The sequence below is a fragment of the Remersonia thermophila genome, chromosome 1 (genome assembly GCF_042764415.1).
Source record: "Remersonia thermophila strain ATCC 22073 chromosome 1, whole genome shotgun sequence".
Lineage (NCBI taxonomy): Eukaryota > Fungi > Ascomycota > Sordariomycetes > Sordariales > Chaetomiaceae > Remersonia > Remersonia thermophila.
The window spans coordinates 2,619,217-2,643,802 of NC_092217.1; the positions used below are offsets into that span (position 1 = coordinate 2,619,217).

General features: G+C 59.3%; 9 protein-coding genes and 1 non-coding gene across 10 annotated transcripts; 6 read left to right on the forward strand and 4 right to left on the reverse strand.

Moving 5' to 3' along the window:
* Positions 1-252: 252 nt before the first annotated feature.
* Positions 253-1,712, reverse strand: VTJ83DRAFT_744 (uncharacterized protein; the record flags this gene model as incomplete). Its single annotated transcript, XM_071014262.1, has 4 exons — positions 253-1,189; positions 1,249-1,376; positions 1,449-1,549; positions 1,604-1,712. The coding sequence occupies 4 exons, from the start codon at positions 1,710-1,712 to the stop codon at positions 253-255; spliced, it is 1,275 nt and encodes a 424-aa protein (XP_070870097.1).
* Positions 1,713-2,383: 671 nt separating this feature from the next.
* Positions 2,384-3,960, forward strand: VTJ83DRAFT_745 (uncharacterized protein; the record flags this gene model as incomplete). Its single annotated transcript, XM_071014273.1, has 2 exons — positions 2,384-2,533; positions 2,611-3,960. 2 exons carry the CDS (start codon positions 2,384-2,386, stop codon positions 3,958-3,960), a joined length of 1,500 nt encoding a protein of 499 aa, XP_070870098.1.
* A 357-nt stretch (positions 3,961-4,317) lies between these two features.
* Positions 4,318-5,264, reverse strand: VTJ83DRAFT_746 (uncharacterized protein; the record flags this gene model as incomplete). Its single annotated transcript, XM_071014284.1, has 2 exons — positions 4,318-4,831; positions 4,930-5,264. 2 exons carry the CDS (start codon positions 5,262-5,264, stop codon positions 4,318-4,320), a joined length of 849 nt encoding a protein of 282 aa, XP_070870099.1.
* A 1,922-nt stretch (positions 5,265-7,186) lies between these two features.
* Positions 7,187-8,074, forward strand: VTJ83DRAFT_747 (uncharacterized protein; the record flags this gene model as incomplete). The annotated part of the gene is made up of 1 exon (XM_071014295.1): positions 7,187-8,074. One exon carries the CDS (start codon positions 7,187-7,189, stop codon positions 8,072-8,074), a length of 888 nt encoding a protein of 295 aa, XP_070870100.1.
* Positions 8,075-10,754: 2,680 nt separating this feature from the next.
* VTJ83DRAFT_748 (uncharacterized protein) lies at positions 10,755-12,415 on the forward strand (the record flags this gene model as incomplete). Its single annotated transcript, XM_071014306.1, has 4 exons — positions 10,755-10,767; positions 10,863-11,202; positions 11,261-12,209; positions 12,293-12,415. The coding sequence occupies 4 exons, from the start codon at positions 10,755-10,757 to the stop codon at positions 12,413-12,415; spliced, it is 1,425 nt and encodes a 474-aa protein (XP_070870101.1).
* A 698-nt stretch (positions 12,416-13,113) lies between these two features.
* Positions 13,114-16,645, reverse strand: VTJ83DRAFT_749 (uncharacterized protein; the record flags this gene model as incomplete). The annotated part of the gene is made up of 5 exons (XM_071014317.1): positions 13,114-13,565; positions 13,673-14,412; positions 14,489-14,695; positions 14,756-15,971; positions 16,033-16,645. The coding sequence occupies 5 exons, from the start codon at positions 16,643-16,645 to the stop codon at positions 13,114-13,116; spliced, it is 3,228 nt and encodes a 1,075-aa protein (XP_070870102.1).
* Positions 16,646-17,900: 1,255 nt separating this feature from the next.
* VTJ83DRAFT_750 (uncharacterized protein) lies at positions 17,901-18,431 on the reverse strand (the record flags this gene model as incomplete). Its single annotated transcript, XM_071014329.1, has 2 exons — positions 17,901-18,275; positions 18,354-18,431. The coding sequence occupies 2 exons, from the start codon at positions 18,429-18,431 to the stop codon at positions 17,901-17,903; spliced, it is 453 nt and encodes a 150-aa protein (XP_070870103.1).
* Positions 18,432-20,268: 1,837 nt separating this feature from the next.
* On the forward strand, positions 20,269-20,780 carry VTJ83DRAFT_751 (uncharacterized protein; the record flags this gene model as incomplete). Its single annotated transcript, XM_071014340.1, has 2 exons — positions 20,269-20,549; positions 20,609-20,780. The coding sequence occupies 2 exons, from the start codon at positions 20,269-20,271 to the stop codon at positions 20,778-20,780; spliced, it is 453 nt and encodes a 150-aa protein (XP_070870104.1).
* Positions 20,781-21,784: 1,004 nt separating this feature from the next.
* Positions 21,785-21,881, forward strand: VTJ83DRAFT_t5. Its single transcript has one exon. It is a non-coding gene; the product is annotated as a tRNA-Lys (tRNA).
* Positions 21,882-22,635: 754 nt separating this feature from the next.
* On the forward strand, positions 22,636-24,287 carry VTJ83DRAFT_752 (uncharacterized protein; the record flags this gene model as incomplete). The annotated part of the gene is made up of 2 exons (XM_071014351.1): positions 22,636-23,649; positions 23,721-24,287. The coding sequence occupies 2 exons, from the start codon at positions 22,636-22,638 to the stop codon at positions 24,285-24,287; spliced, it is 1,581 nt and encodes a 526-aa protein (XP_070870105.1).
* Positions 24,288-24,586: the final 299 nt, after the last annotated feature.

The following is a 24,586-nucleotide window of genomic DNA, read 5'->3' on the forward strand; positions in this document are numbered from 1 at the left end:
GACAACTTTAGGTTCAAGGAACTCAAGGTCAGATGAAGCAGTGCTGTGTTTCTGTTTTTTTGTCTTTGTCGTTTCAAGGTGAGTGTTGTTGGTTGTCACCGACTGCGTCGCTGAGGCTGGTTGGGATCGAAGAGCTTACAGAGCACAAGCGAAGGGTATTCACAGGGAAACGACCTACAGCTCCCCGTGTACGGTGTTACTGATATTAAGATCTAGTTATTCATCATAACTTGCTTGTACTCCTTCAGCGAATTACAACCCCCCAAGCAACTCCAACGCCTTTCTTAACTCCTTCACCGCCGTCGGCACATCCTCAAAGTTCAATGCTGAAATGGCCCACTTGGCATGCTTCTGCGCCTGCACCATGTTGGCCTCGTCCGTTGTAAAATTGGACGCCTGAGGTTGAGACGCAAGAGCAGGACCACGATGAGAGCTGCTTGCCGGAGCCTGGGCCGCCGCCGGCGGAGGTGTTGCCGCCGGAGGTCTCGCTGGACCTGGGGCGGGCACAGATGAGGGGCTGGACGCGTGGTAATAGGGATTGGTTGGCGGCACTACCGGAGGGCTTGGGGGTGGCCGGTAGAAGCTGGCGGCGCTATGGGTCGGGCTCACGGGAGGAGGAGGGGCCTGTGCCCATGATGTGGGCGCTGCGCTCGGGTCTGGGCTCGGCTGTGATGCCGCCCATCCCGTTGGCGGGCCGGGCAGCTCGGGCGGCGGCGGCGGCGGGTGGCCAGCATGGTTTGAATCCGGAGATATCGACGGCCCAGGGCTGAACAACTCGGGCTGTGCTGGCTGGCCGAGCTGGGTAGGGACTCCGGGGAGCTGAATCCCCGCGTCCGACAGAGGCGACGGTTGGCCCGCAGAGGCAGGGCTGTGCGGCAACGACACGCCGGCTGCATCCCGTGGAAGATCAGCATCGGGAACATCTTCCACGGTTACAGGCCTCGGCTTGGCCCCTGCGAAGGCGTCCATGAGGTCCGGAGCGGTGCTCGCATCCGGGGCTGGCTGCTCAACCTCCTCATGCTTTGGATTCGACTCGTTGGGATCCTTTCCATCCTTGATCGCCTTGATGATCCGTGCCGCGTTCCATTTTGCGTACTTGATCTTTTGTTGTGTCTCCTGATCGACCGGGCCCCAAATGTTGGCGACGTGGAAGAAGGTAGCGGCGGCATCGAAGGTAGTGGCCGTTTGCCTAGGGTACGTTAGCGAGTGTCGGCGCAGGAGGCGCGGTGGAAACTCGGCAGAGCATACTGTGTCACACGGTTTGCTTTGACCACGCGCTCCGCTCGGTCAAGCGTCTCCTGGGCGAACTGCTCGACGTAGGCCTGCGCGGCGGTATCGTCTGTGATGGCGTCCTCGTTGCCGAACGTCTCCTTCGTCTGGGTTCGGTCAGCGCTGTTTGTGTTCAGGGACGCCGCGGGGATCATAGGGCTTGCTGGGAGCGCTCGCACCTGTTCCAGCTCATCCACCAGGGCCGTTGTGTAGTTGAGGATGTCCACATTGGTGGTGTGCAGCTGCTTGGCCAGGATCTGGTTGACCGCCCAGTACTCGCCTGAGCTTGTCAGACGCGCCACCACCCCACCTCAAGGTTGCCGCCATGACGTACACCAATATGCCATGATGGGCTTGACGTTGCGGAGCTGGACACCCTTGGTCGCGCATTTCCATATGTTGACATCGGCCTGGCGAAGGGCCGCGGGGACCGAGTCGGCCATGGCGGGGGCGATCAGCGAGGGAGCTTGGAGATGGAGACGGGGGGAGCCGAGCGGACTCCCAGATAGGTACGGTAGGAAGACGTAGGGTGAGGAAAGGAACCGGGACGGGTTGCGTGGTCGTTATGTAGGCGCCTTGTCGTGGAGAGCCTCGGGAGATGAGCAGCCTCGCATGGAATCCCTCCCCCCACAGCCCACCGTCGTTGCAGGTTGTTGACGGTAGGCGGTGGTGTCAGCTGGGGTCCGCCGCCAAGCCAAGACCCCGGACCTGAATGGCGGCAGGTCCCGTGGGCAGCTGCCTCGACCCCGCCAGCCGGACCCACCAGCAGTCGGGAGCTTGGGCCATGCTTCCCGCGTTTCTGGCGGCTTCTCCATCACCAAAAGTGGCACTGTCCCGAGCCATGCGATGGATTGGACAATGTGTTCTTTTGCCAAACCGGGAAAAATGCCAGCCTGGAACTCGACCTCTCTTGCTCGCCACAGGCCGAGATAAGATCATTGGGGCTGCCTGGGTACCGTACACTGCACTTGACTCACGCCCATCCACCGGGAGCTCCGTTCGCGTTCCATCACGTAGCTTGCTTCTGTTCGGACTTGGAGTCTCGTAACAGCCACCACCCCATCCTAGACATCGTCTCTCCGTCCCGTCCTGTCCCATCCCACCCCGGGCCACCATGCACCATCCTTCGCTCTGCGCCGTGGCCGTGGCCCTGCTGTCGGCGCTGCCGTCGGCCCAGGCAGGCCTGTACGCCAAAAAGTCGCCCGTGCTGCAGGTGGACGCCAAGGACTTTGACCGGTTGATCAACAAGAGCAACTACACCTCGGTGAGTTGACCTGGCCAACGTTTCCCAACGTCCTCGGCGCGAGCCATGGCTGACTCGACGCTCTCTTTTGTATATAGATTGTCGAGTTTTACGCTCCTTGGTGCGGACACTGCCAGAACCTGAAGCCTGCCTACGAGAAGGCGGCCAAGAACCTCGAGGGCCTCGCCCAGGTGGCGGCCGTGAACTGCGATGACGACGCCAACAAGCCGCTGTGCGGATCCATGGGCGTGCAGGGCTTCCCGACCCTGAAAATCGTCCGTCCCAAGAAGGGCGCCCGCAAGCCCACGGTCACGGACTACCAGGGCCAGCGGACGGCGAGCGCCATCGTCGAGGCCGTCGTGCAAAACATCAACAACTACGTGACGCGCATCGAGGACAAGACGCTCGACAAGTTCCTGTCGGACAGCCAGGACAAGCCCAAGGCCATCCTCTTTACCGAAAAGGGCACCACGTCGGCCCTTCTCAAGAGCATCGCCATCGATTTCTCCGACGTCATCCACATCGGCCAGGTGCGCAACAAGGAGACCAAGACGGTGGAGAAGTTTGGCATCAGCAAGTTCCCTACTCTGATTCTGCTGCCGGGCGGCGACGCCCCGCACGTCGTCTACGACGGCGAGATCAAAAAGGAGCCCATCGTCAAGTTCCTCTCCCAAGCCGGCCAGCCGAACCCCGTGTCGCCGCCGCCCAAGGAGAAGAAGAAGAGCAAGAGCTCCGACACCAAGGCCAAGTCCAAGGCATCTTCCTCTTCCAGCACGACCTCCTCGTCCGCCTCCTCCGAGACCCCCGCTGCTACCCAGGAGGTCCCCGTCATCGTCGAAACCGCCCTTCCCATCCCGTCCATCAATTCCCATGACAAGCTCATCAAGGAGTGCCTGAACGACAAGTCCCACACGTGCGTCCTGGCCTTTGTCCCCGAGGGAGGCAGCGAAAAGGCTCGCAAGGGTCTCGAGAGCTTGTCCCAGCTGGCCTTCAAGCACGCGCAGGGCAAGCGCAAGCTGTTCCCCTTCTACGAGGTGCCGGCTAGCAACGAAGGCGCGGCGGGGCTGCTCAAGGCGCTGGACCTTCCCGCGCGCGACGTGCAGATTATTGCTGTCAACGCCCGCCGCGGGTGGTGGCGCCACTACGATGCTGCGGACTTTGGCGTGGAGAGCGTCGAGAGCTGGATTGATGCGATTCGTCTGAGCGAGGGCGTCAAGAAGAAGCTGCCCGAGGGTTTGGTGGCGATTGCGGTGGAGGAGTCTACGGCGTCCCAGGAGGAGGCGGCGTCCAAGGCGGCCACGCCTGAGGCGACGCCGGAGGGCAAGAGCGAGGACGCCACCAAGGTGACGCCGGAAGCGAGCGGCGAGGCGGCCGGAAAGCCGGAGACTGGGGCGACCCAGGCTTCCGAGCCCAGCGCTGAGCCGGAGACGGCGCACGACGAGCTCTGAAGGGCCGGCTCGCATGCGGCATGTGTTGTGTGTACTGTTAGTGGGTTTGCGGTTAGCGAGGATACGTCATGGGAGCAGCGCAGCCTGGGATATCTTTTTTTTCTGTTTTCTTTTGCGGATTCCGTTTCATGGAGAAAAGCCAACCAAATGGCACCACCACATGGGCGTTTTGCTCCGTACGTTGAGCTCCGTCCGTGATGGAGTGGTAGTGTAGATAGAAAGTAACAAAGAAAAAAAATAAGACTCCTCACCTGAGTTTGCCTTTACCAGAACAGGCCACGGGGGAACCAACCGTGTTAAGGGGGGGGGGGGGGGGGGGTATAGCATGTCCAAAGAAATCGCCCATTGCTGTCCGTCCTAATCCGCCTCCATCTCATCCAACCCGATACCCTTCTCCACCGCACCCTCCAGCACCATCCTCTTCGCCCTCTCGCGTACCACGCGGTCCAGGATCTCGCGCACCTGCTTACACCCGTCCACACCCACAGCGAGCATCCCCTCCAGCCGGCTCAGCTGCACACGGCTCTCGCACACGAGCGCCACCACCCGGTCCGTCTCGCCCAGCGTGGCCACCGTCAAGAACGGCAGCTCCTGTTCCTCCTGGTGGTTGAGGTCCAGGAGGGGGTCGGCACCCTCGTCGTTGGCCGCGTAGGTCGAGGTGGACCCTGCCGTGCAGGCCGCGACGTAGTCTGTCATGGGAATGCCGGCGTCGACGCAGGCGAGGGTTGCCGCGTTGATGAGCGCCGCGAGCAGCGAGCCGTCTTGCGAGAGGACGTGGAGGGAGATTTGGATCTGGCTGTGCGCGAAGAGGTGGAGGTGCAGGCTCGCGGCGAGAGCGTTGGCGACGGTGGTTTGGAGTTCTGAGGTTCGTCTGAAGACGGAAGAAAAAAAAAGAAGAGCAGTTAGTTGATGCTCCTGATGTCACGCTCCCTTCCCGTTCAAGCTCCAGGAAAAAGAAAAAGGACATACTTGTCGTTCCTCCCATGCCTCTTCCTATCAATCGAGCTAAACCCCGCAATCACAATGCTCACCACCACCTCCGCCTTGCTACCGCTGCCGCTCGTGCCGCCACCGGCACCACCGCCGGCACCTCCGCCGCCGCCCGCAACGCCGCCGCGGCGCGGACCGGGCTCGCTAGGCCCCGTCACGACGCACATGACCTTGGTGTTGCCCATCTCTAGGTAGCTGGAGCCGTCGGCCGCGGCCTGGGTGCGAATCTGCGCATGGACGCGGCGCAGCTCGTTCCAGCGGCGGCCGTCGACGCGGAGGAGCGCGAGGCTGTAGGCGGACGTGTCGAGGGGCATGGTGGTGGTTGTGGCGTGGGGTGGGGAGGAGGCCCGGAGGACAAGACCTGAGGGGGCTTGTTGTTGGTTGGGGGTCTGAAGACCTCGGCAGATGGCGGGGAAATGAGCTCAAGCTCAAACTTTAAGGACGAGCCGGGTGGCCTGGTCGAGATCGCGCCGGGTAAGGGAAGGGTTTCGGCCCGCTGTTGGTAGTACAAGGCACAGGCCAGGCGTGGTTCGGACCGTGGCTTCGGATCCGTGCAGGAAGATGGGAGGATGGGCGCCTAGGTCGTCCGGGAACTTCCCGAGATGTGGCGCGCTGTCAACCTTGCCGTCGGACTTGTGTTCCCTGTGTGGTGTTGAGGATTTGTTTGGAGGTCCACACATCTTGCAAAAAGTCGGGTGCCGCCCGTTGCGGGGAGCAAAGTGGAGCTTGGCATCGGGGTGGGTGTGTGGGGCAACGATGCGTTCGATGGATGCTTCGATCGGGTGGGGGGGTGTGTTCGCTTGGGCTTCGAGATGGATGCTCCCCTAAGGTGGCTGCTCTGTAATGAACGTCAAAACAATCAAAAGAGAAACATGTTTTCTCTTCGGGGAAACGAAGCCACACCAAATTTCCTTTGTGCTATTCCCAACAAACGTCATCGGCTTCTCACAGTTGCCGATTTTGTCTCGGTCCTGCGCTGTGAAATTCATGGCTCCGGTTTCTCTGCCGGATGCCAGATTCAATCTAATCTCCCCGATTTCCGATGTTGACCTTGGGGGCTGTGTGCATTGAACTGCCTGAATTGCTCCATGCTCACGGGCGAGACCCCTCTTGGCATGACCGATCGGACATTTAATTCTGTACTACGTATGTGTGTACTTGTGCCTCCGAGGGGCTCTCAATTTCACTGTGACATCGCGGCTGTTGGATGGATAACTATGTAGTTATGTACGCAGTAGGTGTGCGCTTGCTGAGGATGAAACCAAGAAACAGGGTCCAAATGCCGAGCCAGACACCAATCTGGGTTGGGAAGCAACAAAATTGCAACGTCTCAGGAGTTCGGCTCCCCAGTCCGTCTGTGCCCCAGATCATACATACGCAGTAGATCACGTTGGCACGTTGGCGGCTCTGTGATGCAGCACAGCACCGGGCACAACACCTGGAGGAAATATATTTTGTGACTTGCGCAAACAAGCCGATTTCATCCCTTCGTCTCATGCCGCGTGCCCTGAAAACGACCGCCACGTGGTGTTTCTCCCTTACGCGGTACACGGTGCTGGTTTTGGCGGCGCATGGCGGTGTCAACCAAGTGCGTTCGAGCATCAAAGCCCTCATCTGAAAACGGTCGGTTGGCACAGGGGCCGTCCAATCAAACCCGCCCTGTCCCTTGCAGAGCTCCACCCTTGGCAGAGAGCTCGGGCCATTGGGCACAGCGCAATTTTCAGGGACCAATGGTCTCGAACTTCCCTAGCCAGGCACGGCAACGACCTTCAGCGGTTGCTGTGACCAATTTGGGAAACAGCCAGGCTCGGCTCATTTCACCCCCTGCCCTCGACAACCAAGCGAAACCCAGCGTCCTTTTCCCTTCTTCTCCCCCAAAATGGCTCCATCTCCCTCCTTTCCTCTCGCAACCTTTGGCTGACCTCCAACGCGTTTTCGCGCTTCGTCCGCTCTTTTCGAGATCTTGCATCTCAGTTCACTCTTTTAGACAGCGTTTGAGCGACATCATTCTTTCCGCAGTCACGATTTTGGTTTCCATTGTGTGGCCGACAGCATCGTTCCTTTTGCCGAAGCCGAAAACAACAATCGCGCGCATTGGGCATCAGCAGGCACACGAACCGACCGTTTCTCCAGCGAGATCGTCTGAACAGCTCGGCAACGCCAACGAGGCCTCTTGCAACCTGAGATAGGAAAAGGATTCGGATCTAGGGTCAACGACATACCAGCTCTCGTCACCATGCAGCTTACCAACTTGTTGCTGCTCGTCGGCGCCATCGGCGCCATGGCGCACCCCTCGGGCATCGCCCACAACCACCACGCCCACCACCACCGGCGCGGCGGCGCCCTGCACATGAAGCACAAAAAGCCGGCCCCGAATTCCGCGACCACTTCCACCACCGTTGCTGCCGCCGCCACCCCAACCCCCAAGCCCCCGGTCGAGGACAAGAGCAGCAACGACTCGCCCCCGTCGGACGAGTATATCCCCTTCTGCGGCAGCAACACGGCCCCCGTCAAGGCGAAGCGCGTTACCCCGGAGCAGGTCATGTACAGAGGCAACCTCGGCACGGCTAATGGGTGCCCGTGGAACTCCAACATGATGCTGGTTCCCAACAACCTGGCGAGCAAGTACAACTACGTCCAGGAGTACATCAACGTCGCGTCCGAGCCCTACGAGGTCATCTGCGCCAACAAGCTCGGCCCCGACGGGCGGCTCACCGGCATGTTCGAGATCGCTGGCCAAAACGTCCTCCGCTTCATGCTCGCGCCCGGCGAGACCAAGATCGTTGTTTCCGACTCCAACACCCAGGGCGTCTGCGCCTTCGCTCCCCACAGCATCCCCAAGACCCCTCACGGCCAATGGGCTGGCGTGTGGGCCGAGTTCGATTTCGAGAACACGAGCAACGGTGGCTGGTCGGGCGCCGACTGCTCGTCGCTCGTCGCCCAACACTACGACATGGACGTCCCCGGCTGCCGCATGTCGGAGGGCGGCGTGGACTCGACCATCCTCCCCGGCGGCATCGGCGACAATGCTTACACCAGGGGCATGGAGGAGCTGGACGGCATTGGTCTCAACATTATCCCCGGCAAGACCACGATCAAGGTCTATGTTGGCTTCTCTGGTTAAGGGGAGGAGGGGGTTTCCTTCGGGAATCAGGAGTTCGCTTCTTGCTGCTCTCCGCGGCTGTACATGACAAGATGAACGACGCCAGGGGAGTAGTTCGACCTTTTTTGTGTGCGTATTTTCGGTTCTCTGTGGCAATATTTACCCTTTTTGCATGATTCATTTTTTTGGAAAAGGAGAGAGGGGTTGGATGTCAATCAATCAGATGTGAGATGTGTTTACCTTGTGGCCTGCATGAAGAGCCGTACACACCTACTTAGATGTAATGTTGAATGTCGTCCTTGCGTCCACTGTATCTTGTCCACGTTGGCTGGCTCAGGCTCGGCCAGGTCGTCATGCCTTTTCAGGCTCTCGCTGCATAGGGTACGCTTCTATATGGATGATCATCCCGCTCGCAGGGAGCGACAGGATCGGATCCTGCGCAGAAGCACTTGCGTCCTGCCGTTCCGCCCGTACGGGAGTCGCGTAACAAGACGAAATGAAATGACCGTGCTCAATGCGAGTGGTGGGCACGCTGGCAGAGGCTGACTTGGTTTCACCAGCGATACCTTCAATCATCACCACCCGCCCTGACACCGCCAATACGAAGCATTCCTTCGTCAGCGGGACTGCACACAGCCAAGCCAACGCCCACCCAATCCGCCCCTACAAGCACCCACCCGCACTACTAATACCCACCCGTCAAGACGCCTTCCCCCAGAGGACCCGAAACCCGCCCACCAGGCCGCTGTAGTTCTCGCCCCCGACCATGTCGTGGCCCTGGCTCCTCCTTGTCTCTTCAGATCCCGCGCGCCGTTCCGGGGCGTCGTAGCCGCGGTGTTGCTGATGGTTGCGAGAGCCGCCGGCGCTGCACGGCTGCGGGTGGAGCTCGGGCATGGCGTGGATCAAGGTCAGCCATTTGCGAGCGGTCTTGAACGGGCGGAGGCTATCGGCGTGTGGTGGCGGCGGTGGTGTCGGTTCTGGGAGAGGCGCCGCGGGGACGGGAGGGGCGGTGAAAGCACCGTCGTAGCGGCCCGTGTCATGAATTGGACGGGGATGGTCAGGGTATTGGTGGTGGTAGTGATGGTGGTGTTGATGGGTGTTGAGAGCTATCGGGGGTAGCGTTGATGCTTCTGCGGGTGGTAATGGTGGCGTTGTCTGATAGGAGTTTTTGCTGGCGGCGAGGCCGTTGTCGTAACCCACCGGCGGATGATAGTCTTGGGCCGCGTGCATCCCGGAGACCGCGTGAGCCGGTCCTAGGGCAGCTTCACCGGGATGATCCAGCGGTGGTTGACGTTCATTGATATCGCCAACATGCTGAACCTGTGTTGGTGGGTACATCGTCTGGAAGGATCCGAGCTGGACGTCTTCGGGTAGATATAGTGTGTCATCTCTCTCGTCTAGCATAGTCGAGCCTGATCGAGCCCAGCGGACTAGGGATTCAGGGGGTAAGGCAGGTTGTCTTGCAGGGGGAAGCATGGCATGCTCCGGAGAAAAGATCGGGGACTGAGCCATCGATTCTATTGTGTAGACTTTCGAAATTTGACTGCTGTCCTCCATGGCGTTCATTGTTCGAAAAGAAAATACCTATATACACCCTGGAGAGGAAAGATGGGATCATGGAATGGAAAAGGATGCGACGGGGCGCAAGATCACCTTGAGCTGCCCGTGGTATTTGTTCCCGACGACTTGACCATGAGAGGCTACGTTGACGAGCCACTCCGTCCACTCAGTATTCAAATAAGGGGCGTATCTGTACGACGTCGGGGTCTTGACGTTGCCGTACGGCCCGCAGAGGGTTCTCTCTGTTCAAATCTGCCGGGCGGCTTGGGCACACAAGGGCGCTGCATGGTTGCACTGGCTGACGTACATTGGCAGAAAATGGAATTCTGCTGACGTCCGGCATCGAGAAACTCCAATCCCCAGCGGCGGTTACGCTGACCCAGTGCTCTGGAGAGGCAATGCTTCCATGTCTTGCATGTCGTGCATAGTGAATGGCTGCCCCGTCCCGCAGACGATGTGCCAAGGGCCCAAGCGTGCGGAAGAGGTCGATTCAAGGCCAATGCAAGAATGGCTTGAGCCTTGCTTGCGCTTGGTCACGATTGCACGCCATATTATCTCCAATTGGAGCAAGCATCAGTGGCTTTCGGGTGTTTGTGGTGGTTATTATTGGTACTTTCGCACTTGTGGAGAGACGGGAAAAGACCAGCATTGAAAAGCTGCCCAGCACATCATCGACAACAGGCCGGGAATGTTGACTCGAGGCTGGACGTTGGACGTTAGAGCCTTGTGCTTGCGAGGCCATGGAGCGCATCCCAACCGTCCTGAGCGGAGAGGCTCCATGAATAGGTGATGTAGGTTGGCTTACCCCCACGCCTCAGAGCTTTGCTCTCCGCTGCGGTGGTCCAACCCCGCATCGTTAGCGGCGCTTGCAGTCGGCGGCGCCAATCCTGACTGGTTGCTGAAGATCGCCGATGGCAGCTGAATGGAGGGTGGCGGGCACGGCGGGCCCCAAGGTCCAAACCGGATTCCACCTTGGCCCGACCTACCGAGCATTGCATGTTGCTGTCGCGCTCTCGGTGCTCGTCACAGCTCGGGTCTTGTCCTGAATGACCGAACGAACCAAGGGCGAGGAGAAGACCGGGAAGAGACGAGACGCATCACATTCTAGCTCCCAAGTGAAGCCCCTGAAGAGATTGCCAACATGCCGAGCAAAGGTCAGTGATGGTTTCGCCCATGAGAAGGCATTCGTCGTGAGATATTGTTCAAACCCAAGACATCTCCACCGCGCGGTATACTGACCTGACGCCAGGAGTCGACGTCTATGCCTACATCGCGGTCCCTGGCTGCGCTGTTGAGGTGTCTGTGCCCAAGCACAGCGTCAGGCTGACAGACCTGCGCCGCTTCCACAAGGTCAGCATGGAGGTGGATGCGAGGGCCATCTCCAGCTTCTTTGATAAACGAGGCCGCTTCACCTTCAAGGTGTTCCACGACGGCGCCTTGGTCACGGAGCAGTGGATCAACGTCAATGCTCTCACTGGCAACGCCAGCGACGGCACCATGGATGTGATCGCAAAGACACCAGCCATCTTCTACCGCGACAAGCTTGCCGTCTGCTACGGTCTGTATGAGGCCGGAGCAGGCCATGGCGGGTAAGGACCAAACGAGATCAAGCTTCTCCAGGCTCGCCAGCTAACCGTCCTCCATCAGCCTCCCCAGCCGTCACCAATGCTACGTCACTGTCGCGCCCATCTATGAAAACTACATCCGCGACCTTGCACCCCCCGGCTCCCCGCTCGAAAACAAGCCCTTCGCTCGCTTCGTCCTCCCCTCCCCGCACGACGTGGGCATGAATAGCATGTCCTCCACCGAAGCGGTTCTCAAGCGTGTCGGCGGCGCCGTCGTGGCCGAGCTGATCCACAACCACCGCTACATCACCCGCCTCGCAGACGCCCTCTCGGGCCGCGCCATCGCCCTCCTTGCGCCCAACATCGTCTTCAGTCTGGCCATCACGCAAAAGGACACGCTCGAAACCCTTCTGCGCATCGGGGCGCGCTATTTCGAGTTCCGCCCGGCGAGGCTGCACAAGTCCATCATCCCCACCGGCGCCCTCACCCCGGCCGAGAGGCACTACTTCCAGCACAGCGCCATCCCTGGCATGCCGTACGACGAGTTCCTCCGCGGCGTCGTCAGCTTCCTTCGCTCCCACCCGGCCGAGATCATCGTCATCCAGCTCCGCTGGGACGGCGTCCCGACGGACGTCTGCACGCCGCCCACGGCCGAGGAGAAGCGTCGCCACCTCGACGACGCGCTCCGCGGCAGCGACATCGTGGCGGGCAACCTGGACGACATGCGGCGCAAGACGGTCGCGCAGCTGCGGAAAGACAAGAAAAGGCTGATCGTGCTGGACAGCGTGGACTCGCTGTCGACGTACGGGGACGACACGTACGCGACGCTCAACGGGGATAGCATTCTCGCATCGCTGCCCGGGGTGCTCAAGAAGGAGAACCAGCGCGGGAAGGCGTTTGTCAACATTCAGTGCCAGGCGACGCCGTCGAACATTCCGAAAGCGGTGGCGCATTCGGTGCTTGAGGCGGGGAGCACCAACAGTTGTCTGCTGGCGACGAAGGGCATCTGCGATCATAAGATTTTGCCGTGGGTAGGTTTCCCCTCGGTGTTCCCTGGGCAGTTTTCCCCCGCTCGGCTTTGGGTATCCTAATTCATTCACCTCCGTGGCTGCAGGTCCGCGACAACGTGCTCAACACCATTGAGCTCGACCACCTGGTGGTGCTGATGAACGATTGGCTCGAGGGAGCCACTGTCGACGTTGCAGCCAGGCTGAGCAAGCAGAGGCTGGAAAGGTGAGGAGGAGAAGGAGGAGGAGGGGTAAATAGACCAAGCAGGCTTTCTGTTTGGTCATGATTAGCAACGACTTTGGAGACGAACACGCCTGGTGCGTCGGTAGATGATCATGACAGGTCATGACTGGAACCTGGGACCGAACTAAGGGGGCGTTGGATGCTGCACTGACATGGACATGACGTTCACGGCTTTTTGTGAGACAAAGATGGTTGATCGGCGACGAAACGGTTCATACGAGGTGCTTGGAGGCTTTTTGCTTTTTCTTTCTCCTTTTTTCCCCCCCTCATCCTTTTTCCATTGACTTATTCTTTTGCACTGGCGCTTAGGGGCACGCCGGTTCAGTCGAATATTAGTACACAACGGACGAAAGGTCCTCCCTTCACCCTTGGCATCAACTTCGACGCCAGTGTGTGTGGGAGTGGCCGTGCTGCTGGCTGATCTAATCGCCGAGAAATCTTCGACGTGGAAGCCAGCGCTGGGTGTTCGACAGAGGCGACACGAGGTGCCCTTGCTTGAACTCATCGTCTTGATCCACACGGTTGGCATGATGCCGTCGAACCCTTTTCCTGTTGTCCCGTTCAACACGAGGCCCTAATAAGCCCATGATATAATCACCGTAGAGATGATGAGGCCTCTCGCAAACCACTTTCGATCCTCTCCGAGCACACCTTCACTCCGCCCCCTGCCCCCTTATCCAGGCCTCAAACGCCCACAGCCTCCAAGCAAAACCCAAACTCCATCTCCTCCACCTTTACCAACAAATCCTCCCTCACTCCCGGGCCACATGCCGCAGTACCAACGCCGGCAACCTTGCCATCCAGCCTCAGCAACGTCGCCGCATCCTCCTTGCCCGCCAAATCACATGGATGCCTCGCCTTCTCCACGGTCTCATCTCTGTACCTCCCAACCCAGAAGCTGAACTCCCTGTCGCAATTGCTCGACCATCGCTCCGCGGGAGCAGGCGTGACGCGCAGCCCGGTCCCGGCGGCCGAGGGGTCTCGTATGGAAACCCAGCGCGTGGCCATGCGGTTGCCGCCCTCTTGGGGAACGTCGTAGTGCGTATGGAGGTCGGCGACGGAGAAGTTGCGGTAGACGCCAACGCGCTGAGCGGAGCGCTTGTCAGGGTAGGATTCTCCGGGGCCGAGGCCGAACCCTAGGCGAGCTAGTGGTTAGCTCGGCTGTCCGTTGGGTTGCTCTTCTCGGCTCAGGCGAGGGGAATAGAGGCATCAAAGAGACAGAGGGAGGACGTCTCGGACTTACAGTCGACATTGTTCAGTGCTTTCGACAAGCGCAGGTTGAGTCCCGCGCGTGGGACATGGCTGGGCGGGTAGCTCCCACCGGGCCGCAGCTTGACAGCGACGGTCAGCGTGCCATGGACCGGCGAGACGAGGTATGTCGTTGTTGCCACGAAGCCCCAGTCCAAGACGGGCGGGGTATGGAACGTGGTAATGACCACATGGACAACGTCCGGCTTCGGCTGTGAAACGGCGATGGAGCGGAGCTGGGTGGTGAGCGCATCGACTCCGAAGCGGCGCCAGTAAGGGAGCGAGATTGGTCGGTCATTGTCGGTCGGCGGCCTCCAAAAGGAGGGCAGAATCGCGGCACCCGTAACAGGATCGGGTTCGAGGAGCGTTGTGCCGTTGGCCGACCATCGGGTGAGCACACCCCTAGCCTGGTCGAACGCAAAGGTTTGGCCGTTGCGGCTGATGATCAACTCGCCCCTTGAAGATGACATGTGAATTGAGGGCGTTAGGCCTTCAACGAGCCGTTGCGACCGAGCTTGTGGCTCCGCTTTCCGGAGTTGATGCTGGAACCAGGCCACTTCATGTCCAGCCTCGGCCCATGCCGTCGTGGCCTTCAGGTGGAAGGACACGGTGAGGTAGACTTCTGCTCCCGGCTTGCACCACGCTCCCCATTCGGCCTGCGGCAGGGGAACCATCGCTGTTGAGCCAGGAGCAGCTTCTGGGGGCTCAAAGGTGCCAGCGGCGACCAGCCTAGTCCTAAAGCTGGCGTTAGTGGAAGACTCCTGGCGCAAAAAAAACGAGATTGCGAAAAGCTGAAGGAGGATGCACATGCCTTTCGGAAAACTCTTCAACCTTCCATGACCCGGCGAGGTGGTTGAGGCCCGTGAAATTGTACATGTTGGTCACTACAAGCGTAGTACCCTCCACGGCCAGCCTCACAGGCTGGATCACCTTCTTTAGTTCAACCAGGCCCGGAGTGGGGGTGTGGTTGGAGTGCAGTAAGCCGTCCATAACAAAGGCGCCATCATTGGGAACGTCACTGGTTCGTCTGTTAGCCAGCCCAGAGGCAAGGCGTGAGGGAAGAGCGAGAGGAGCCTACCCGAAATCTCCTCCATACGCGTAATACTCCTTTCCATCGCCCTCCTCCTTCCACAAACCATGGTTTGCCCACTCCCAGATAAATCCTCCTTGAAGTCGTGGGTATGTTCTAAAGGCCTGTTCGTAGTCCTCCAGCCAACCTGGGCCATTTCCCATGGCGTGAGCATACTCGCAGAGAATGATTGGCTTATCAAAGGTGCCATCGGGCCGGACGCCTTCGTCCGTTGCCAGCTTGATGAGCTCGTGGACGTGGGTATACATGAAGCTGTACATGTCGGCCGACTGGGCGTGACGGTCACCCTCGTAGTGAACGAGACGGCCGGGGTCTACGCGTTTCGCGTACTCGTACATGGCCTGGTGGTTCTGGCCGTAAAACGCCTCGTTTCCAAGGGACCAGATGATCACGGAGGCATGGTTCTTGTCCCGCTGGATCATCTGCTCGATGCGGTCCAGATACGCGGCTTTCCACGTCGGGTTGTCGCTGGTGTACTTGGCGGCGATGGGGAAGGTGAGCTTCTTTCGCTCCTCGTAATCCATCTCCTCAGGGATGTCCTGGGGCCGGGCCACGGCGTCGTAGAAGCCATGGCACTCAAGGTCTGTCTCATCAATGACCCAGAGACCGAGCTCGTCGGCAATGTCAAGCAGCTTGGGGTGGCTTGGGTAATGACTGCATCGGAGGGCGTTGATATTGTGCTGCTTCATCATCACGAGGTCCTTCCGGATGAACTCCTCGGGCACGGCGCGACCATAGCGGGGATGATGGTCGTGGCGGTTGACGCCACGGAACCGAACCGGTTGTCCATTCACGCAGATCAGACCTTTTTTGATCTCGACCTTGCGAAACCCGATCTTTTGATGGACAGAGTGTTCTTTCTCTCCCGTGGTGATCGAAAGCACGACGTTGTAGAGGTATGGAGTCTCAGCAGTCCACTTCTTTGGGTTCGTGATGGGGAGATCGAGATGAACGATTCTGCTGGAGGAAACGGGGTCGACCCTCTGGGAGGAAACGGGAGCTATAGTATTATCTCCAAGGCCCTGTCCCTTCTCTGGAAGCTCTAGGATAGACATTGAGACAAGCGCATTCTCCGAGGTAACGACAAGAAGTGACGCTTTCAGAATCGCATGCTCGTAATTATGATCCAGGTCGGTTTGGAGGAACCAATCCTCGATCCGAATCTCGGACGGCAAGGCGATCAAATAGACATCCCGGAAAATGCCTGGTCTCGTCCGTTAGGACGCGAATGATCAAGACGCGGGGATAGATGCATAGTGACTCACCAGAGAGCCACCATTGGTCCTGGTCCTCGATGTACGAACCGTCTGACCACTGATACACCCGCACGAAGACTTCGTTGGGCCCGTTCCAGCTGACAAGGGAGGTCACGTCGAATTCATGCGGGTTTCTCGAGCCTTGGGCGTATCCAACGAGGGTGCCGTTCACCCACACATGGTAGGCGCTGTCAACACCGTCGAAGCGCAGGCGGAGATGCGAGTCGTGCTCCCAAGAGGCAGGGACGTGAAAGGTCCGGCGATAGGTGCCGGTGGGATTCTCAGTCGGAACATGGGGCGGACAGACCGGAAATGGGTACTGAACGTTGGTGTAGTGTGGTCTCCCATGACCTTGGAGCTGCCAGTGGCCTGGAACGGCGATGCTGGTCCAAGAGCTGTCCAGGGGTGAGGATGGGTCGGGGGCCTGAAGGGGAGTGGGAGCATAGTGGAAACGCCAGCGCCCGTTGAGAAGGAGGGCCGTGTCGGGAATGTAGTAAGAGCGCGGTGCCAGAGCATTACGGCGGAAGACGGCTTCGTTGGCATAGTCCGGCTTCGACTCGTCGTGTTGAAGGGAGATGCCCTGGGGTCGTGAGTCTCCCATCTTGGGCTCAACAAGGACCATGGAGGCTGATGATGTCTTTGGTCGGGGTCCACTTCAATGCGCTTCTCGGGCTAGATGTCCGATGATTTGGATTTAGAGCTGTGTTGGTGGCGAAGATGGCTTTGATGCAATAGGACTCTAATTACCACTTGCGCTCGGTACAAGAGCCCCGAGGTTGAGTGCGGGGGTGAGACGCATTAGGGCTCCTAGATTGGAGAAAGCCGCCACTGCAAGATCGAGTTGGTGCCGAGCTACCACAAAATAAACAGCCGCAGAAGGCATGAGCTGCCAATCTAACATTTGAAGATCAGCACTGCAAGTATGGGGAAATGCTACCTCGCCGTCGTTATGCGGGGTCTCGGTGTTGTTGTTTGAAATACCCCGCCAATCGGTTGGATGACTGAACATTGAAAAGGCTCAACAACAGCAACGACAGCAGTCTGGAGAGGCTGTCCCCCCCTTGGGCTTCAGAGAGGTTGGGATTGAAATAAGAGGTTAGCAAACACATGACATGACTTGGGATTATGAGGCGAAGTCCTTTGTGAGGCCGACATCTTGGGGCGAGAGCACTCTGAACCTCTCGCATCATGACTGGCCTCTATGTGTTATCTATCGTCTCCCTTCAAGTTTGAGTACGCGCCTTAGAGGCCTAAGGTAGAAGGCCAAAACGGCATGCTATCATACCAGCGCTACTTCAACATGTTTGCTACCTGGTCTCCAGCCGCAAGAACGAAAAAGGCTTGACTGATATCACCCGCCAGGATCACCGCAGGCTCCACCACCGGACTATTCGTCTTTGCCATGTACAACATCGGGTCCGTCGCCGCCTTTTTCTTCACCGGTCCCGTCAACGACTACTTTGGTCGGCGCTCGGGCATGTTTACCGGCGCCTTCCTCGTCATCGTTGGCATTTGCGTGGCGGATGCCGATATGGTGTCAGATGGTGACGTCCGGAATCGTCTGTCTCGGCGTGTTCATCGCCGAGACTCTGATGGTCGAAACGGGCTCATGTGCTGAGATGAGAGTCCATGATTTTCAATAGTACGCGAGGCTACCATGTACTACGACATTAAAAGGCTTGCTGACAAGGCAAAGAAACGCAGGTACCCGATACCCAGAGGCAGCCAAGAACTTTTTGAGACATGAGATTGATCAGCCACCATCTAACCTGCGGTGTCCGACGCCGTACAAATGCTCCATCCTTCTCTCCTCTACAACTGCTGACAGGGCCGCGCACCTTTCGCTCAATGTTTCCGTTCCCCACAGCCAAACAAACTCACAGACCGTCTTTAGAGAGCGGCCTGCAGCAAAAATGGACATGATTATACACGCTCGCCCTACCGGTTGTCTGCCCGCAGAACCCATGCTCGGGATTGTAGCAATACCCGTACTTCTGGCCAGCCGGGCCCCGAACCACGCTCGGGGTTGCCCCCAAGCACGTAACGCCCCATCCTTTGCTAAATCCTTTCTTGCAAAGATCCCTGGTGCCCTCTGCCAGATTGTTCCTGCACTTGTTGTCGAAGACCGCCCAGACCTCCCTGGTGCAGCCCCTGGCGATGCTGCACCGTTGGGTAGTGCCCACCCCGATCTCGCCGTCGTTGCACGGCTTGTAGTTTTGGCGATGGAGGAGGGGATTGGCTTCGCATTGGTCCTATTCCCGCAAAGCGGGTGTTAGACAGGATGCTTCGTGAATGCACTGCTGTTCCAAGGGGTTAGGGATGAGACTCACGACACCGGGAAGCACCGAGGCCTGGACCAGCAAGGCACCGAAGGCCAAAAGGTTTAGGAGATGAGCGATTAATTGCATTTTGAGAGCCGGTAGAGCTTTCACCAACTCAGGAGTGAAAAACACACTGCCACTATCTCAGGGTGCCGAGTCTGCCCTTGGGATACGTCAGTGAGGGAGGAGGGGTGTGTCTCCTAATATAGGCTCCTGGGTTCCTCGGCATGTCGTGTCTTTTCCACGATTCACCGCAGCATGCGTTGTTTCGCTTCTCCTTGGTTCTCAATGTTCATGCCATCGCCCACTGACACTCGTTGGTGGTGGTTGTTTTCCGCTCCCAGGACCTACTCACCAAGCGTATCTGAGTCATCTTCGTGCCCCCGAGTCGCAACCATGCTGCGTCCTTAGTCATCAAGATACTTGCAGCACGGCCAATTGCGAGACATAGACCAAGGGAGCGACCCTGATGAGCCATAAAAAGCTCCTCCAGCCCGGCGGGAGGTGAGGCGAAAGCCAGCCTAGACAGCCGCACAACGCTCAGCAGACTGATTCAGACACATACCGGCCCGGGAGTCTTCCGGAGCTGCCGCCGAGCTCCAGGTTTCCGTGACCGAGAAAATCCCTTCGATGAATGTTTATGGATTATTAGAGCGTGCTACTCGGATTACAGGCAGCCGCTTTGTTTCTCCTTGAACAGCCGGCGCTTTCACCCTGTCATCATCGGCTGCACCTCGAGCTCCGCTGGAAATGTGGACAGACCTCCCGGGCATAACATGCTTCGAGAGGCCCCGTTGAGAGATCCTGCCGTGCAGTGAACCGTGGGGCCTATGATAATACTCTTTCGCTGCATACGATTGTCATGGGATCAGCTCGCCTTTCTGATTCATGGCTATCTGGCACACCCGCACAGAACTTCGGATTGTCCATGGAACGGATCCCTTGGGCATCCCATCCGGCGTCCGGGTTTATGCTCAAGGCCGTCTTGGCCAGGCGCCGGCCGAGCCCATCAAGGCAATGATCGACCGCCGAGTCGAGCGTTCCCTTCGGCATGATGACGGAAGCCTGGGGGCGAGGTCTTGATATATTTGGCGCTGGGCCAGGAGATGAACGGCCACGTTGTTTCCTTCTACGTGTGCACGTACCGCACCTGAGGAGACTAGGCAGTACAGATACGCAGCAGTTCTGGGTTGGACCAGAAGCCGGTGCTCATCCCGCGGAGTCTCGTTGTCCTGCCCATGTTCCGTCTCGAGTTCAGGACAAAAACAGCATGGATCGACGCTCCATCAAATAAGCGCCTCGGACTCAAGACGGATAACTTGTTCTTGGGTCGAGAGAAGGATGCAAGATGACGTCGGGTGCTACGGTGAAGAAGATTCCCATGCGAAGAGACTGGAAGATCGGGTTGATACGGAAGCCATGTCGCTGATGCACAAGTGAAGATCAATGGTCGGACGAAAATCAGGGGTAACAACGACGTCATTGAGGCCGAGCGGTTGGACCGCGCCAACCGACGTAATTACCGTAACGATTTCCCCCCATCCCCTCCCCTTGAGGCCCCGCTGAGCGTTGGTTACCCACATCAACCAGGACGCTCGCCAATTTTCCTGGGCGCTCGCCCTCCTTTGCCATTCCGATCCCTTGACTCTACTCTCTCCACCTGCGGCTCAAGTCGAGCAAACCAAGCTGTTGGAACCGCCCGATCGGTTGGCATCCAGGGGTCTTGGGTGTAGGTTCCTTGGGTTGTTTTTTGAGCTCCGCATTTTGAGCTGGGGGACATTCAGCACCCCAAACTAAACAAACAAACGGCGACGCGCCCAGGAACGCATGAACGCGGCCGCCCGGAAACAAGCCTCGTCTTCCTTGTCCTCCTCCTCCCCTCCTCCGCTTAGGACCCTTTGCCAACCGGGCGACGTAAGACATCATGGAAGACCCGTCGTCGCACAATCCACCTCATCAACAATGGTCCGAGCCTCCGGAGCCATCCGTTGACCGCGCCTCAACCTCGGCAGAGGTGTCACTCCCCGTGCATTCCGCGCCACCGAACCATGAGAACGGCGGTGTTGCGACCACCCCGGGAGACTCGCCGAAAGCCGGTCCCTTTGAGCAGCAGAAGAGCACCGATGGCCGAGCATCCGCGAGCCCGCGGCGCACCTCGGAAGATCTCCAGCGGCTTTGCAACCAGACGAGGGAAGAGGTTCACAGGTGAGTCGGATCCTGCAGGCTTGCAGCAGCGGACGGCAGGTTAATAAACCCTTTCCCAGGCACGCTCAGGCGCTGCAAGCGTCGCTAGCGACCCTCTTCAATCAGATCGAGGCGGTCAAGGAGGAGCACGACAAGCTATACAACCACAACAAGTTTCTCCAGCAATACATCGGCGACCTGATGTCGACGAGCAAGATCACGGCGTCCAGCAGCAGCCGTGCGAAGAAATGAAGAACCCGAGCGCTGCCCCACCCCTGCTGGGCCATGCGGGAAGAGATATGCATAGAGAGGGAGAGGGAGGGAGAGGGAGAGAAAGAGAGACAGGGATGCTGAAACACGGTCTCTGGTGACTGGACGCGGCCATGGATGCCGTGGCAGGCGCTCTGGCAACGACCCGGTGCTCCCACACACCCGCCGACTTCGCATAGCTCCAGGTTCGGCCATGCCCGCGGCGGATGCAACGACCACCCATCACCCACCATCCGCTGTCTTGAAGGCAGCCTGGTGGGAAGGTTGACGCACCGAGCCCGCCGCTGCCGTCGCCGCCGCCGCCTCTACAACGCTTCAACTGCGAGCCACCTTTGGCCACGTCCGTCTGAGCCATCCATGTGCTTCCACGGCATGGCCGAGGGGTTGTCTGAAACAGACGAGGCAAATCGCAGGAGGCCAGGTCGGCGTCAAGCAGGCGTCAGGCGATGGAGAAGGGCAACATGGCGGCCGAAACCAGGAAGTCATCGGGCCGCGGGTACTTTGGTCGGGAGCACCAGGCATCGCCAGAGCGGTCAGCCCTTGCCGGCACCTCTATGAGCCTGGAGGCGGGGAAGGTTCTGTTTGCCATGTCATCAAAGCCCCAGGTCCTCTCTGATCAGACATTGCATTTCAAAGGAGCAAAAGAGCATGATGCAAACCTCGATATCAAAAGAAAAGAAACAAAACAAATCAACAACAGCGTCTTCGTCATGGGTGACAGATGGGATGGGGGATCGCGAGTCAGGGAAGCCCGCACGTGGCTTCACCCTCGTATCTTTGTACCTTGCGGAACGGGTTCTTCGGGCGGAAGTGTGTCTAACCGTGAAGCTCCTCACCCTTGCAGCCCGTGTCCCCCCGACCGCAACCATCATCATCTTCTATTCTTCATCTTGAAGTGGTGTGGCACAGGCCTTGATGTCCATGGATGACATGTTTGGGCCTCATCCTTGAGTTGCTTGTGCGGCCTTGTAAGGCAAGCCAACACAGCCGGCGTGGCGCAATCGGTTAGCGCGTCAGACTTTTACGGCGCTGTTTGCGTCCGTTGAAATCTGAATGTTGCGAGTTCGAGTCTCGCCGTTGGCGTTTCGTGGGAGGCTATTCCCAGAGCTATTTCTGGATGGCGCGCAGCGCCTTTTTGGTGGTTTGGTTTTTTTTGGCTTTGGTTGGCGTATGTCTGTGGATTGCCGGCAGGTTAAGCTGGGCGGGGTTTCAGCAGTGCCATGCAGCAAGCTCACTACCGAGATCAAGGCGGACCTCTCAGGGCGGCTGCAATGGATAACTACCGGAGCTTCGTGACCAAGATCTCTTGTGAGAGTGGCATTTACTGTGTACACAACGGGTTGTCCGGGCCCTGACCGCACCCCGAGCCAACCAACGGTTTACCTTCTCCGTACCCAGGCATCCCTTGCTTTGGCCCAGCACAGCGTCCATTGTAGTAGAACTGCTACAAAAACAGGGCCGATCCCGTTGTGCTTTGAATCAAGACCTCCAAGTCTGCGTGGAGGGAGAGCGAGGCCCATGCGTTCTTTCGCCGCCGGCTTGGCTCCCGGCCCAAGCGACCTTGGACCCTCGGCCAGGATGCGGTGCGCCGTGGCGCGTTCAGTTCCCGCGGCGGGTGGGTTCCCGCGAAGGCCCGGTGCCGCGGGCGAGAGGCTGCGCCCCCCACTTTGCACGGGCCCGATGGCGTGCTCCCGGCTCGTTCGGATGCGGAGGACAATGTGAAACTGCTCCAGCTCCATCAAGACAGAGACAGCCTTCCGCAACCTACACCGACCGCGCCCTTCTCTCGACAGCTCACGTTGCTGGCGCGTCTCGGGTTCGCGGGCTTCCTCCCACCATGGCTTCGACGTCTTCCGCAGCCGGCGCGGCGTCTGGAGAGCGGCAGCCCCTTCTCGCGGCTAGCCGCGAGGATGCGCACATCGACGACCCGAACACCGTCGGGCCTCGCCCGCAAGCCGCCGCTGCGCAGGGGACGTTCACCCGCTCCCTCGGCACCGCCGAAGCCTTTGCCGTCGTCGTAAGCATCGTCATCGGCAGCGGCGTCTTCACCTCGCCGGGCGCCATCGACACCAACGTCCCGTCGCCCGGCGTCGCGCTGCTCGTCTGGCTGGTCGGCGGGCTGCTGGCGTGGACGGGCGCCAACACCATGGCCGAGCTGGGGACGGCGATCCCCGGCGAAGGCGGCGTCCAGCCCTACCTGACCCACATCTTTGGCGACGTGTTTGGCTTCCTGGCCGCCTGGACCTGGGTCGTCGCCGTCATCCCCGCCACGCTGGCCATCATGGTGACCGTTTTCGTCGAGAGCGCGTACGCGGCCGCGGGCGCGACGACGACCGACGGCGCGCCGCTGTCGCACAAGCTGATCGCCATCGCGGTGCTCGTCGTCATCACGGCGGCCAACTCGGTCAGCACCCGCGTCACCACGCGGCTCAACGGCGTGTTCGTCGCGGCCAAGTTCACCGCCATCGCGCTCGTTGTGCTGGCAGGCGTTGTTGTCGTGGCTCTGCATTCGACGGGCCGGGACGTTGGCGGCGGCGACTGGGCCGGCAAGCCGTGGTTTGCGGCGAGGGATAGCATCAACCCGGACGGTAGCGTGACGCGCTGGGACGAGCTGGGGCTGTGGGAGACCTTGGGGCACCTGTCCGCCGCGCTGTACGCGGCCTTGTGGGCATATTCGGGATGGGATAAGGCCATCTACATTTCGGCAGAGCTTTCGAATCCGGCGCGGCAGCTTCCGCTCGCCTTCAACACCGCTCTCGCCACCGTTCTCCTTTGCTTCCTCACGGCCAATGCCTCGTACTACGTCCTGCTGCCCTGGGACGTGGTCTCGACGACCGACAGCGTCGCCGTCGTAGGTTCCCCTGAGCGAATTTTCTGAATCTCCTCTTCGCCCCCCTCCCCCTCCCCGCTGACGGAGTCCAGACGGCCATCAACCGCCTCTTAGGCCCCGGCTTCGGCATCGTCGCCGCCGTCCTCATCTGCTTCGTCGTCGCAGGCTCTTTAATTAGTAGCTACTTCGTCGCAGGTCGCATGATCGTGGCCGCAGCCAACCGGGGCTGGCTGCCTCAGCTGCTGGGCGTGGTCGGGAGCATCGGGACGGCAAAGCCCAGGACCGAAGCGTCGGCTCCCAACGCCGCGGTTCCAGCTGAGGCGGCGCCCGCCTCGGACGCGCCCATCAACGCCCTGGTCCTCACAACCGTCGCCACATCCATCTACATCCTCGTGGGTAACTTCCGCGCGCTGCTCACCTTCAACGGCCTCGGCGAGTACACTTTCTTCTTCCTGGTGGTTCTCGGAGCCCTCGTGCTGAGGTGGCGCGAGCCCGAGCTTGAGCGGCCGTACAAAACATCCATCGCAAACCCTGTCGCATTTGCGCTGGTCAGCGGGTTCGTGGTGGTGCGCGGCGCCGTGTTCGCGCCGACGCAGACGCTGGCGCTGTTGGGACTGTGGGCCTTGGGGCTCGGATATTACTGGGCAAGGACACCGTAGCTGGCGTCGTGAAGCAGCAGGCTGGACCAGGAGGATACTACTATAGACTTGATTCTTCGTGCTTTGCCACTTGTCGTATCAACATCAAGACCGGCGGCTTGTGACCGAATAAAGGAGAACGGCCAGAAATTCACATGAAGGAAGGTCAACCTTCAAACGTTGCTGGAAGTCTCCTGCACCCGGCGAATCCATCTGCTATGGCTATGGAATAAGGCCATAATACCATGAGCGTTGAGAACTTAATCTTCACCCAGTCCTTGGCTTGGGGAGGGGGGCGGGTCTAGGATGATGGATCCGCG